At 35.2% G+C, this 16,132-nt stretch overlaps 1 protein-coding gene across 5 annotated transcripts in view; it reads left to right on the plus strand.

Moving 5' to 3' along the window:
- grh (grainy head) overlaps window positions 1-16,132 on the plus strand; it is a 90,288-nt gene that overhangs the window by 51,972 nt on the left and 22,184 nt on the right. For 4 of the 5 annotated variants that reach the window (XM_013320940.1, XM_013320941.1, XM_013320937.1 and 1 more), the window contains exons 4-7: window positions 3,486-3,648; window positions 3,998-4,414; window positions 7,961-8,118; window positions 15,149-15,311. In XM_013320940.1, the coding sequence (XP_013176394.1) occupies window positions 3,486-3,648; window positions 3,998-4,414; window positions 7,961-8,118; window positions 15,149-15,311 (901 nt within the window). The remainder of the gene's footprint in view (window positions 1-3,485; window positions 3,649-3,997; window positions 4,415-7,960; window positions 8,119-15,148; window positions 15,312-16,132) is intronic. The other variant, XM_013320939.1, reaches the window with a different exon arrangement.

Consider the following 16,132-nt stretch of genomic DNA (forward strand, 5'->3'; position numbering starts at 1 on the left):
AGAATGAAGGCTAATAAAAATTTAGGCTGATATAATCAAAATTTAACTCTTACGTATAAATTACAAGCTTATTTAAATATACACAGTAAAAATGTAATCTATGAATTCGAATTCAAATCAGATCGAAAATTAAATTAAAGAAGATTTTATTCAAGATTGATTCGGTAGCGATAAGCCATTTGACGTACCTGATATTTTTATCGAGGGTATGTTGCCCCTAGCGGTGCATTGTCGATGCCTCGTCATGTGTGAAAGGGTGTTAAGTAAACATTGCAAATAATTACGGACGCGATTCATCTGAGTAGGCAACATACAGATGCTTACGCGATGCACTTTTACATTTGCATGCGAAATACAGTTACTGTTGGTAGAGAAGGTGTTCATAGAGACATGTTTTATGGTGCGCAATGTTATGTTAATCTATTGCAACATGACACTGATATCAGATTTGGAGTTTGGGAATTTAACTTCTATTTACGTTTGTAGGGCTGGTAAATACATAGTTGCACCCGGCATGCGTTGCAAAAATCTTAAATATAAAAGTTAAAGTTAAAAAGTATATACAAGTAAAAACATTTCTATAAAATCTGAAACATTTATATTCATTTTTTTAGATTTTTTACTGGCAACATTTCAATGTTAATTCTATTTTTAACATCACTATTTTAAGATGGTGTGTTTATTTTGTATCATATTATGTTGTGTTATTTTTACTCATAATAAGGAAAATTAATACGTTAAGTACAATAACAATTTTGTCCTCAATTTAGATAATTAAAGCAGGCGTAGGTAAAATTCAGTGGGAAACATTTTATAACCAATTTATTATAATATGAATTTTTAAGATATGATTCTGTAATATGTATGTTTGAGACAAAAAAAAATACAGAACCTATATCTTACACCGACTCTGAATTAAATGTAAGATCCGAATGTCTTGATTAATTAATTAAGAAATTAAAGTGATTGTTGAATTGACAATTTAGTGTTACGAAATTCCACGAAATAAGCACATTCCTCGGTTCAATTGTCAAGTCAGCTGTCAACGCCGCGCCGACAGCTTTGTGTCGTGTTCATACCGCCACAGACAATAAACAAAATGTAAACAGCCGCGCCCTGAACACATGAATAACGATTCTTGCCTCACTTTGCCTCCGGCACATCATGCCAGGATTAACGCAAACTCAATTTGCATGCTTTAACAAAAAAAATGCCAACGTAAACCCTTCACGATGTCACAACACAAACTCGATCGTTCGAAAAAGGCAGGGGTGGCCAACATATCGATAGTCAGATTAGAGATCGAATGCAAATGCATTGCCAACCTTTAAGGAACAAAATGCTCTTTTCTTGACGGACTTGAACTTGGATCTATAAAAACATTTTACCTAAACGAAGTCTTATTTACCTAAGAGTTGATCACCCTTAGAATAAAGATAACTGTCATCGTTCCGAAATGCAGGCAGTTCATGTTTAACGGATAACTGTAGCGTTCAGAAAAAATAAATCAAATATTGTCTTATTATTGTGGCGATTTCACGCTCTTTGGGTTTGGTTTACAAATCGCAAGCATAAATCGAGATGAATAAACGAAGCGAACACTGCAATCGGAGTTGCTGCTCGCGGGAGGTCGCGCAGCGCGGTCGAATCGGACGCATGAAATAGTGCCAACCGACTGTCTTATCTAAAATAAACATCTGAGCGCCAATGAAACATGTCTTCAATTATCATAAATCGGCCCTCGCCGACACCGGCCGACGAAAACCGCGCCCCGCAACCCGCGCCGCGCCCCAAGTGCCCACTCACTCATATGCACCGAGTCAAAGTTATTTAGCGTTACTGTCTAAATGCCTCCTATAATTATTTAAAAAGTCTTTTTTGTTTCTTAGAGAACATTACAAGCGTTTCGTAGAAGATGTCAATAATGCTAATGTTATTGGAAACGCATATGGATATTAGTGGTGTAGTGGTGTGCTTAATGGTAGTCATACACGCGACGTAAACTGTAACTATTGGGAATTCCTAGTCGTAAGACAAAATTATACGTACTGATGACTCTTTTATGTTGACGATTATCATTTTAATGTCACACTTGAGTTACCAATTAAAACACATTTACTTTTCAAAAACTTAAAAGCAGATATTTTTTTTGTTACTTTGCATGTGCTGTTTCATTTAAATCTTAATTTTTTAAGTGAGACATTGGTGATGATGTTGAACTTCAATTTATAATTTTGGGGCAATTTGTTTTTCCGTTATGATATGAAGAAGATATCTCCACTTCTCCGGTGCCGTTCGATTTTCCACTTGTCCTTTAATTTTTTTAATACACCACGAATATGGTTATTCTGAAAAACTGCTTCATAATTTACATAATTTAATAATTAGCTGTGTTAATAGCTACTTTAGTGATTAACCGTATTCTGTTTGTATTTCGATATCAATATTATTCTATTTTATAGAAATCTATTTAATTCTAGTTCTACAAAAAAAATTTTTACTTAAATTTTAATTCCTTCGTTATCAGCACTAGTGATTTGTTATTAGATTTAATAAATAATCGATAAGATTTCAGTTTCATTACACTTCTTAATACTGTTATGTTTTATTCTCTTTTGATTTTATTGGTTATGGAATGAAAATAATAAATCTAAGATATGATGAGAAACAGTTTCGTGCTGAGGTAAAATTAATCAATGTGATGAAACTTGCTACGACATCGTCACTGCATCTCATTTCATTAAAACAGTTAATTCTTATTATTTTTGAAGTCGGCTAATAAAATAGTTACTCTTGTTAATTTTTCTTTGATATTTTATAGTGTACATTGTAGTGGTTTTTACTTTTGATACTATATAATATAAGATATAATTTTAATGAAGATTATTTGTCGTATGTTTCATGAACACGACATTGTTTAAAAATATTTGTATACAGAGTGTGCTTTTATATTGGCTGTTCAGTGTTGACGAATTAGGTTGAAGTATGTCTGTGATTTGATGAGATGCAATAATTAATAACAGTCTCTGTCTACTTTTGTTAGGTTTACCTACAGTTATTTACAGTAACTCTTTTTTTAGAATTTATTTTCTTCACCTTTACAAATTTTACGCTGTTTTACAACAGATGTTTTTGTAATTTTAATATAGTATTTATGTTTAAATAAAATTAAAAGTAAATGTACTTCTACGAATAAGAGGAAATAACATGAAATACAAAAAAAAATATTTGTCACTAGAAAATACTTTTATTTTTGTGGTTTCTCAACAAAATTGTACTAAAGTAATCATACTAGTTATTTATTAGAAAATATAAATAGAAGATACGAATTGTATAGGGTATGTAGGTGTTGCAAAGTGTGAATATGACAGTACGGATAAGCGCGCTTAGCGCTTGTCGCTCGTCGCCCGACGAGGTCGGTCGTAGAAATAGCGGCGCGCACGCATTGCCGGGCGTCGCCAATCACGCTTGTCTCCCCTCCGCAGGGCCGGCGGCGCGCTGAAGGCGGCCAATGGCGCGCACGGGGCGGAGCTGGGCGAGCTGTCGGTGCTGCTGCACGCGGGGAGCGTGAAGCGCGAGCCCGAGGACCTCAGCCGCAAGGTGGTCGACGAGCCCGAGCCGCACGCGCTCAAGCCGCCGCGACACAAGGTGCGTCACACGTCCGCACGCCGCCGTCGCGCGCGCACGCACTTACACACCTCTTTACCGGTCACTCATGTGTTATCTATCGCGGCTAGCGTACGATGCGCCGAGCGCTCCGCTCGCGCCGCACTAGCCGCGCCCGCCCGCGCCCCTTGACCGGCGCACCGAGCACCGCAACCACGAGGACCTTTCTGTTACCCATAGGATTTTTCACATTCGCTCTGTGAACGTGTTGCGAACGATCGTAGTGTACGTGAAGCTGTGAACTGTGACTTGACGCGGCATGTATGCGTCGACGCTGCGGACCGGACAGTTGTCGTGGGAGAACGCGTGTAACCGGCGCGTGTGTCCGCAGGTGGCGGTCGGCGAGCCCGGGGAAGCGGGGTCGCCGTCGCCGGTGCCATCGCGCGCCTCCTCGGCGGGCTCATTGCTGCCGGACGCGGCGATGTATGCGGCGCAGATGTTCGCGCCGCCCGGCACCCCTAGCCCTACCCCATACGGGGATCAGTATTCTCGTCAGCCAGCCACCTTCGCCGGAGAGCCTTACTACCGAGAGTACTTTGTGGGCGATGGATACCAGCAAAGAAGCGCGCCTCCCTACGCCGACGCGGAGCCGGCTCCGGCGTCGACGTTCGGCGAGCGGTACGCCGCGCCCCGGTACCACAGCAAAAGCGTGATCGCAGCGGCTGGGCTCACCGTGGACCTGCCGTCGCCGGACAGTGGCATCGGCGCGGATGCGGTGACACCGCGAGACCACACCGCCGTGCAGCAGGTCGGTGCGGCGGGGGCGCGGGCGGGCGGGCTTCACACACACACAACACACACATACAAAAACACTAAACATGCTTACTTGCTTATTTGCGGATATTCTTATGTTATGATTTTTGACATTTATAGATTTTTTAATAATTTCTCTTAAGATATTTAAAATAAGCTACGGATAGGTACAGAACCGAGTTTACGAGGAAAACTCGTTTATGCACCTCGAGAGTAGTATACATGTTTGTAGAACTTTTCTATCAATCGTAACATTTCGCAAAAAACAGCACGGTTATCGACGATATTGACTATTCCAGAAGCCCACCCTCTCGCACCTTCTTGATTTTTTTTTATTTTCTACTGCATGTACCTGTTTTAAGTGTGTTCGTCTGACATCTTAAGATTTAAAATATCTGTTATGGTTATTATAACTAGGTTTTAAAATAACAGAAGATACCAAATACAATTTTCATCAGAGTTTATTTACAAAAATGTAACGTATAGGTTGTAATTGGTGAAAGCTATGATTTCTGGTTATAATGTTTTTAAAATACTTTAATACATAGGACATAGGGTTAAATGAAGTGTCTCCAGAATCGTAGTCGAATGTATCCAATAGGGAAATCATTTGATAAATGTCTAATAAGACCATTAATGTCCATTTCACAATAAACGAAGAATCTATTGATTTTCAACGTTTTCTTTTGTAAAGGTAGCATAACCAATGATAATGTAATTAAAGTCAATTATCATACGTCGAAACAGTTATAAATTAAACGTAACAGAGATGCCCACTAATTACTAACTTGATTTGTTTATTCATCCAATACGAATGTATTGTATCCAATACAAGGAAGTCAAATACGATACACTAGGTTTTTGTTTCTTTATACTTCAGATAAATTGTTATTCAACAAAGATCCAATTTATTCCATCTCCATCGAATCATTTATAAAGTCACGACATTGTGACCTTCTGCGAGACATATTTAAAAGCCCCTTCCATTTTACTACATATTTCTGAGGTATCATATTAAAATAACAAATTGGCATGACTATAATCGGGCCGGTAGCCGAGTTATATAGGATTTGCACCTTCAAGGCGCGGCTATCACGAGCCCAGCCTGCCTACAATACTATCTTATACGAACGTTTATCTTTTGTTCTACTGCCATAGAATCAATTCTAATATAATGTTGACATTAACTGATTATGTACATTATTTAAATTCAAATCATGTCATTTAATATTACATTTAAGATTCCGTTTTGTTTCACGTTTCAAATCAATGTTCAGCCGTGATGAATTTCTTTACATATTATATGTACGGTTGTGGCGAAATATCCAAGTTCTTTGCCAATTAAACATAATTTAGCATATCGTAAAATTAATGCTAAGTATTATTATGCTTAAAAGTCGTTAAGTTTATTGATATCATTGTGAGTCGCTTGTACTAGGAAACGATGACGTAATTATACTAATATTTTAATAATTTTAACTATTATCATAAATAACGTGGTAGTTAAATTTAATGTAATGTTATTATTAAAAAAAAATCCCACGACACCTCCACGTTTTTTTTAGAATAATATTATACTAATTTATCAAAACAACAAACAAACCTACCATTCCGTTACTTAAGTTCATAAAAAACAAGTCTTTAATTCCTTCCTGTTTTTCAAAAGTAACCGATATTATTTGAGTTAAACAAGAAATAGCGTGATATATACGCAATCGTAATTGTGATTAGTTGGGATTTCTGTCTCAATTTGTTACACATAGAGGTGATAATAACCACATATAATGAAATGCCTAATTGTTTTAAACTTAAAAAATAAAATATCATACAAAGATGTTCCGCCTAACAACTCCAAACTATTTCCCAGTAATTATTCTTATGTGGCTAGCATTTATTTTTACCACATCATGTGATTCCCATGTGTTTTAAAATACCTGTATACTTGATTCAACATACTTAGTGCGATAGCAAGTTTTCAGTTTTGTGTCAAGCAACTCACTGGCTTAATATTATTCATCTATGTAAATATGTTTTAAATGGAGTTTTCCTACCGATTATAACTTGGCGACGCTACCTACGAATATATTTATCTAATAATCCGCGCTTGTATTATAAACGATACATTTTAACATACATATTCTATGAAATAAGTGATAGACATTAACCTTTAGGGTTATCACAAATGCGATCGAGGGGACGAGGATGGAAACTACTGTGAATGATTGAAATTAATCATGCGAGAGAAAAAAAAGACCCGTGTGATACGGCCTCCAACCTGCCATACTGGTTGGTGTTCGGACTTGTGTCTCGTTCATACCTAAATAAAAAATCATTAATGAAAAATTTGTCACGATAGCGTTCGATTAAGTTTGAAGATGTCGTTATGGTAATATTGAAATTTATTGTTATATCGAAATATTAATTTTCAACGAAACATTTCTGTTATTACATATTTTTGCAATTTATTTCCAAAATTGGTTTTTGGATTTATGTTGATAATATAATAAACAAATTAGAGTATTTTTATTCAAAACAGAAGTGGAAGAATATTGATAATATTAATAAATACAAGATTGATAACCTTAAGATTCCAGTTAGACTTTTTACTACATGAAATTAATTCTTGTTACCTTTACATTTTCAATAGAGAGCTAGAACAAATAACAACATTTTTGAATTAGTATTTTATGTAAAAATTAATTATTCATTTATTCATGTTAACAAAATTTTTCCGATGTGATCACTAATTTAAATGTTCTGTTGTTGTGAATTGTTGATGTTCTAAAAATAAAATGATTGAAGAAGGTATAGAAAAGATTACATAAAATGTTAATAAATGTGGAAAGAAACAAAAACAAGTAATAATAAATCTTAATTTAAAATTTGAACCAACACAATATTTAAATTTGCCTTTTAACGAACCTCTTTGATCAAAATACATGAAATAAATAAAACAAATTGAAACACACGTAACTAATAGCAATACGCGCGCATATCACTTCAACACGCGATCAAATTGCTCGTGAATTTTTCATAACTTGAATTTAATTTAGTAACCTGGTACTTGTTTACTTTTTAACACTAAAATGACTAATGAAAAATATTATTTTTAAGAATAACTAACACATTGCATTTAATATTTTCTACAACATTAAGTTATTAAAATAAAAATTAAATTAGAAATTAGGGGTTAAGTAATGTAGCACTAAAAAAGTGACGGTAAAGTTGTTACCTTTCGTACGCAAAAACGTAAATGTTTGTTTCGACCTGCGATCCTGTAACACACGTCTCTGTTACAAAATTAAGACCTGTTAAGTAATAATTAATAAGTTTGGCATTCTCGTATAACCAATGGTTCAAATAAACTCTGGTGGAATGAGCACGTAAAGTTACTCTGAATCTTTAATTTCTGCCTCACGATTTTTATAGACCTTTTACCTTATATCTGGTCGTAACATTATGTACATACCTTGTAATATCTAACTACAAAGTGTTATGTAAAAAAATAAATTTTTAATTAGAGAAATGGTATCCCACACAGTCTTTCGAGTACACGGTGATCTGCCAGCAGCCGGGCGTGGGCGAGGACGGCCGCGGTACCCCTTCCGCGCACCACTCCCCCGCGCAGCCCCCCCGTACGCGCCCCTGGCACGACTTTGGTCGACAAAATGATGCAGACAAGATACAAATCGCCAAACTGTAAGTACTACAAAACTAAACATCTATTTTGGACAAGTTATTTCAATAAAATTCTTTTTCTCATTCTTCCATAAATTACGAAGCAATTCGAATTCTTCAAGTCCGTATTTACTTGTAGTGTCAACACGTAATCGACTGTGGAATGTTTATATGTTTAAATAATGTTTTTAAATATTATAAAGTAGAAAGTGGTCTTGATAACTTTGTACATTTATGCGCTATCCTTGACATTTACCGCAAATTCATTGATTTCATTAATATATAAAACCTTTAAAGTATGTGTGAATTTATAAGCTTGTATCTTTGATGTTTGGTAACAAGTAAATCGTATGACGACTTAACGAAGTGTGAACATTTATCATGAATTTGCGAGGTTGATATATCTGAAGCTATGCCCTCTATTTCTCAAACATAAAATTTATTTTGGGATTTCCCGTCTCTAGGTACAGATTACGTTAGTGTTCGCATTTTGTTTTATGTATATTGTTGAAGCCTTCAAATTACGTAGAGGTAAATCGGCTTTTCAAATACCAAACAAGCAGATCCAAAAATAGAATTATGATAAAAGCAAAGCATACTATGACTTTCTTATGCTAGTAATCAAAACTTATCGTTCAGTATTAATAAAAACTTCTTCCAACGTTCCGTTATTCGCTGATTACATTTAAATATCCACTAAGAAACTTCAACATTATCCATTCGAGTAAATGTGCTTACAGAATCTACCTGTTTTGCCATAAACATAGTGCGTTATTTCCACGCATATTAATGACAGGCGCTACAGTAGGTACACTTACACTCGCCACTAAGTAATGTGGGGACTAAGTTACTTGCGACGTTAAGAAAAATATTCACTCAAGATAAGATAACGTAAAGACGTTTTAAATCAAAAATATTATTTAATTAAGTAATATTAAAATATTATTACGTAATAATAAAAGTGTTTAGTATAATAAATTTTCTGGGAATTGATAAGTATAAAAGTTGATAGCTGATAAGAAAAGATTTAATTTATCTTTAATTCATTGGTATAATCCTACTCGTTTATTTTCTTAAAAATTGTTAATGTCTTCATAAAATGTTTGTTTCATTTATTGCGGCCAGTATGTTAATTAAATACTCAAATCTATTTCTCTTTGAAAATGAATAATAAAAATAACATCATTATAAAAACATCGAGTTAAAAATGAATTTTCCAATTGGTAAGTTGACGGCAAACCGTTAATAAAAATAATTCACGGTACGCCTGTAAATGGTTAGCGTAAACACCTAAAACAATTTGATTACCGTCGTTCGATACCCGCTGGCTGAGAATAGGAGGAAACTGCCAGCGACCTGAACAAGCTTATTGACCGACCACTTCGCACCTCCAGACTATCTTCTATACGGCCCTTTCTAGGAAAAAACATCGAACGACGAACACACGCAGTGTTACCTCGAATAAAATTACATTATTCGTAACATATGAGTAATTTATGTTACTAATTTGAACATAATTGTTGTAGCTATACATTATAAACTAACAAAGTTCCATCACTATAAAAAAAACATCTGGCTTACTTGCGTTTGCTTTTTCTTGTTATTTTAGTGATTTCACCGGCTTGACAATCGTTAAGTAGTATTTGGAACTTTGGTATTTTAATACTAAGTTAATACTTGTATGAAAATGTGTAAAAGATTCATTTTTAAGGAAGTATTATCGCTATATCTACTAAACTATCTAAAATCATGAGTATACTTAACTCCGAGCAACTGAAACCTATAATTTCAACGTCAAAAGTAATTATAACATATTTAGTTAGAGTTGTATAATATTTTCTACGTTAAAATTACGACGTGGAACTGTGTATATTATGTGTTAATGAAATACTTTGTATGTGCCTGGCGCGTAACAAACGTTACAATTCAATGCATTCTGCGGCAATTATAATCTGTTGCGTTTTAATTAAAAACACTCACGTAAATGATTACACTGACGTGTTAATTAACGCTTATGTATTATGTCTTTACTCAATTATTTCGAAAATTTTAATACGTAAAATATTCGCCATTATTTCTTTATGTTTAATACCTTAATGTTGTTTAGTTTTTTAGTGTTATTATTTTATATTTTTCCAGCAGCTTGTGCTAAGTTCTATCCAGATTTTAATTAAAATTTAAAAAATCTTACTCAAACTGTAAATATCTGGAAACGACGTAACATTTATCGATAAAGTTTAAAAATAATTTAAAAGTATAGATCCCGTAAGTTCCCTTTTTAAATTTCATTCAACAACATTTTTATTTTATTTATATATAATATAATTAATGAAATAACTTTCATACCAATATCCGGTGTTGTTTTGATGAGGATTCAAACTGAGGTCATTAACAAGGTAGTCGGCAGATGGTCAAAGAGTGTCTGTTTACTGAACAATCAAGTCTGGCATTTACAGCTACTTGATATTGTGATGTTGCTACATCTAACGGTCCCGGGTGATAATTTGTATCTCGTGATAAGCAAATTCGACGCTATACAAACATGTTCATATTAAAGTAAATAAATAGGATCTTTTCCATATTATCTTATGAAAACAAACTATTATTTTGTAAACTTGAACGTGGTTTCATTAGAATTATTCAAATGGCGTTATTTAATTATGTAATTCAGATTTTTTTAAGTATTGTTATATAGTTTCTGATGTTATTTCGATGAAAAACTATTTATCTATTTACATAAGGAAGTCTATGCTTTAGTTGAGACTTTTCTTTAATTAAAAAAAAATTATAGTTCGAAAAAAGATTTTCTATTTTTTAAGCGGCGCCGCGGTCAAGCTGCTAGTTTATATGGAAATTATACGCGTTTACATAGTAGCTTAGGATTATGGGTTTATTATACTGCCTAATGGCGTTAGACATAAATAAATTACATTGCTTAACAATATGTAAATGTACGTAGTTAACAATTAAGTATCTTAAAGTAACGATACTTAATGTAATGTGGTGACTAATCGCCAAGTCACAAAATGTCATGGCCTATAATACTTAACAAAATAAAACACGAATATTTATTGAAAAACAAACTTTCAGTTAAAAAAAATAATTTTAGTAAGGTAAATAAATATTTTAACATAATTTAACTTTATATTTGCATGTTTAACTCAAACTATTGGCGGCTTGTATATAGATACATTTATGTATCTCCCCTTAATATTTTATTCGATGTCAGTACGATCGAGTATTACTTAGTGCTATTATATATTTATAATATTATTGTTTTCAAACAGTAGAGTACATACTATACTACTATATACTGTATAAAATTACTTACAATAAATAGGTAATTATTTACAAAAATGAAATATTATTATGAATATATCAAGTATGCCGTAAATATTCCACAGTCATACGAACCAAACATTAACGCAATTATTTTATCTTGTCTATATTTCAATGATTTTTTTTTTCACGCTGCTAGTATTTAAGGGAGATCCTAAAGGTAAGATTACATTGTATTGAAGAAAGGAATTAAAGGTAATGTTACATTATTGTAGTTGCGTAAAGAAATGTTTATTTTTGCCTAAACTTAGACCATAAATGTAGTTTATTTTGATCATAATTAATCAGGCTGTCAATTAAAACTTTTTAAAATTTAATTGTCTTAAATTGTCAACATTAAAAATGAGGCCACGGGATCTTCCACAATTAAAACATTAAATTGAAATATCGCGATACGTGTTTCTTAGGAACTACTAAATAATTAAAATCTATAGAAAAACTTGCCCCGGTGAGATTTCAAGAGAATAGAGCAATTTGAGTTCAATTCCTGGATCCGGATTACACTCTGATTTATCACGTGCGCGACGGTAAAGCAAAACATCGTGCACTGACCAATGTTCGAATATTTGAAGGGTATCTTATAACTTACTACTTTATATATAATACTAAAACATAAAAAGTTACGTAATAAAAAGCAATAGAAAGCGTGCAGTAATCATTATTATTTGAACTCATTTGTTTTAATTTCAACCATTAAATTCTTTGAAGACTAAATCCCCGTCTTAATTGAATACCGGGATCGATGAAACAAATCGTTACACGAGTGGCTCCGAGCCAGTCAACGTCGCGGCGGAAGCAGTCGTCAACATGATAAGTGCATTAGCATTATTATCTCGATAATTACTTGCTTGCATTTGGCCCAAATAAACGTGGTCGCTTTTAACTTCTTCGATTACCTCCGATACAGGCTCGTTCCCCGAACGATTGCAAGCACCGAAGGTATTCCGACGCCCTCTCCACTGTTTGAACTTTTACTTACCGTCCAGTTAAGTAGCCGGAGTGCCCAAGTAGTCGGCTCTGAGTCCCAATACGACATATGTTTGCTCACGCAATGTTCAACACTGGAATCAGTTTCCTTAAAGTGGTAGCTTAATCAACTAATGTATGCACATTTAGTTACCACAACAAAAAGGCTTCTAATGCGGGGTAATGGGACACATAAAACTCACATACCGCATCTACAAGGTCAATTAAGTTATCGTGAGCGCTGCCGGGAAGCTTGTTTAATAAACAAACAAGTACTTTTTGCTTTTTAGAAATAATCTTTGCAGGAAGTATTTTAAACTGTCTTGATATTAATTTATGTAAAATTGTTTACCTGTAGGTATTTAGGAAGTATATTTAGAATTCATTAACCGACTTGTTTAAAATAATTTAAGTGTATTACCGTGAGAGGACGGTGGCGGTGGGCGATGAGTGGCGTGCGTGCCGTGTACGTGATGCGTGCGTGGTGCAGCGTACCGGGCGATCAGCGCGCCGCCATTATGCCCGGGCCGCCTAACCGTTTTCATTAACCCGCTACCCGCCTCCAGGCTGCAGGGATTGCTTCCTATCCCTGTTTCCTCTTAAACTAAACTTCTTGCAACAAATAACACATTTAAGCCTGGGAAAAATTAATTCGAAAATATAAATCTATAAATAATTTGTTAACTTTTGTAAGTACATGATATGAAATAAATGAAGGATTACGTAAAAGGAGTCGAATTTAATGATCTTAAGATAGGCAGCTATGATTCACAGTATTGTGTCTGTTTGGACATACGTCTTGTCGGAGGCATACAATGGTCCTTCAATTTCCATCAAGCATCGATACGGTGGAGACGAGCCCGACTGCAATTCGCATAAAACGGTATTCTTATTCCAATTTACATTCGTCGCCCGTAATGCCATCGCCGGACCAATCGCCCAGACCTTGACAGACAGCGCTGATTTATAAACCTCTTTATATGTTGTGCCTAATTAAAGTATAATATAATGTGTTAACCTTCTTCCGGTTTTAAAAAATATATATATTATATAATTAAATGTTTATGCTTTAAGTCACGAAACTAATTAAGGAATTTGTTAGAATTAAACGATGTATCATAGTATTTCCTGTATTTTTTTGAAAGATTTTAAATATCATTAAAAAATCTGTGTAGTCTTACATTGGCAATATTGTAGGTTTAAAGTTTTTTTCTAATCACTGTTGTTTGTAAAAAGGGTTGTAGGGATATCGATCGATGTGGCCATGCCCAACCATGCTCTTGCAAGAGCCGTATTTATGCGCATCTAATTTGGCGCGGTAGACTCCGGCCTCCGCGGGACATCGCTTCTTATCGCAGCGAACGTTTTTATTTCGAGCACTTTATTGTCGCTGCGTTCCGAAGGCTTTTTGCGCGATCATCAATTTCCTCGCCTCGCCGATTGATTTATTCATGAAAGACCCTCGCCTTCACACAGGAAGTATCTTTTTTGGCCGTCGCGTTGCTGAAATTTGTAATGAAGCTCATTCGAAAACAATGCCTTATTTATTATCGAGTACCGAGAATTCATGTAGGCAGTTAAGAAGCCCAGGTGGAACTTAAAAAGCCTTATTAAGTGTAATAAAGTTTTAAAAATCATTTGAAAATCCAATTTATGCTTTAAATATATTTGCTACAGAGATTAATTGCAAAAAAACGATTTACAATCATGAGAGTAATACATCGAGCGGCACGTAAACAAAGAATAATAACAGTCAAAATAACAATGGCTGCCTACGTCACCGATGGAAATAACGTTTGGAATAAGTTAGAGAGAATCAGATAGGCGAGTACTGCAGCGACCGATCCGTCAATGTCGGCCCGAGTTTGCATTACACGGCCTTTATCTGCACGCGCTCGGTTTAAATCGCAAACATCAGCGGGATTGTTTACCAAATTGTTTTCAATAAGCTTTAAGTAATGGTGTAACCGCGAGCTGAGAGCTGCGCCGACGCAGCCGGCTATCTGCATACCGCGGTGAGATTTATTAGCAGATTAGGCGTTCTTTAACGATTTATAGCTTTTTATCGCATTACATAAGTAAGGTGTGTTACAATAGAGCAGGCAGATAATGATGTCGTCGTTTCCTAGTGTAATGTTCTGTGTGCGAATGTCGCGTGGGCCTGCAACGCGACAAGACACGACAAGCGGCGCGGCGCGGCCGGCGCGCGCCCTCACCTAACGAGCTACAGCACGCGATCGCCACTAAATTAGCGGGCTTTTCCTTCCGCCGATCCCACGCGCAGGAAATCACGAGAAAACGCAGTTTTTCATTACGCTCTGCGAACTGGATCTCCACGCCTTTATGTAACGACACCGCTGCCCCGCGCCCCCGCGCTCCACGGCCTGCGGCTGGACCCGCTCGCCGTACAATTAAGATTTCCACTTTTTGCTCACTTTTATTGCTTCACTTCATGGAAACTTTATTGTCGTGAACATGTATCCGTTGATATGTATCTTAAAGAAGAAATCGCACTTTTTCTAAATGTCTCTCACTCAAACCAGCTCTCGGCTTATTTTATATTCCAACAAATGGTTACTGCAACGACTTACCTACTGCGATACTTCGTAATGTGCAACTTTTAAGATTTATCTCGATCCGTAGTACGTACGGAGCGACGCATTTGTGCGCTATCGTGATCGCATATCATTATCATAATAAATGTCGTGTTGTCTGTCAACTTACTTATTTGTATGTGCTTCCATAGGTTTTCGCCGTACGGGTTCAAATACCACCTCGAGACAGCTAGCAGTAGCTCCCAGCGGCGAGAAGATGACCGTATTACCTACATTAACAAAGGCCAGTTCTACGGCATCACGCTCGAGTACGTCCACGACCCAGACAAGCCTCTTAAAAACCAAACGGTTAAGGTAAGTCACATTTATTGGTTTGACCGGCTATCACCAGTCACACATATTATATTATTATAAAATATTTGACAGCACTTCTTTAGTATTAGTCGTGGAGCAGAATTTTAATAACATAATAAATTGGCATTTATAAAAATTAGAATATATGCTTGTCAAAAGAAATTTTGATCACGTAATAAATAACATGAAACATATGTAAGCAGTATATATGTTTGATTAGTTTCAAAAGGAAACCCATTTAATTTATTTCAAATCTAAGATTATACAGTTAATGAAGCAGTTAACTGGACCTGTTTGGTTATTTCTTTAACAACAACCAGTTTATGAATTAAGTCATTAAACGCAATATCACTTATTTCTAATTAATGCGCTTTAATAAGCTAGATTAAAGTAATCCTCATTGTAATTAACTCTAATAGAATTGACAAACTTTGACGTTACCGCAAGAACGTTAGTTTTCTTTTAAAATATAAATCCTTTTTAGGAAGACTTATTTAATTTTTAAAAGTCAAACATTTTTGTATGATTAGAAACTTTCACCATTACTCTAAGAAAAGACATCAACGAGACCACTCATTAAGTCATCGCGAGAGTCGAGGGATTTTGTCGTTATTTGATTACTGAGTCCCTTTAGCGAAGCGATGACCGGATGTTTACCTCTCTCAGACGTTAGAAAGCCTAAGAGACTATTTGAGGCACGGGCTGTCATTAAATAAGTTCGATACTCTGCGTTGAATGGCTATATTTAAATTTTGCTATTTGTTTAACAATGATGATTATTACGTTGTTGCAAAATGTAGTATATATTTTAATTAAAGAAA

Source organism: Papilio xuthus, unplaced genomic scaffold, assembly GCF_000836235.2.
Source record: "Papilio xuthus unplaced genomic scaffold, Pxut_1.1 DF825946.1, whole genome shotgun sequence".
Lineage (NCBI taxonomy): Eukaryota > Metazoa > Arthropoda > Insecta > Lepidoptera > Papilionidae > Papilio > Papilio xuthus.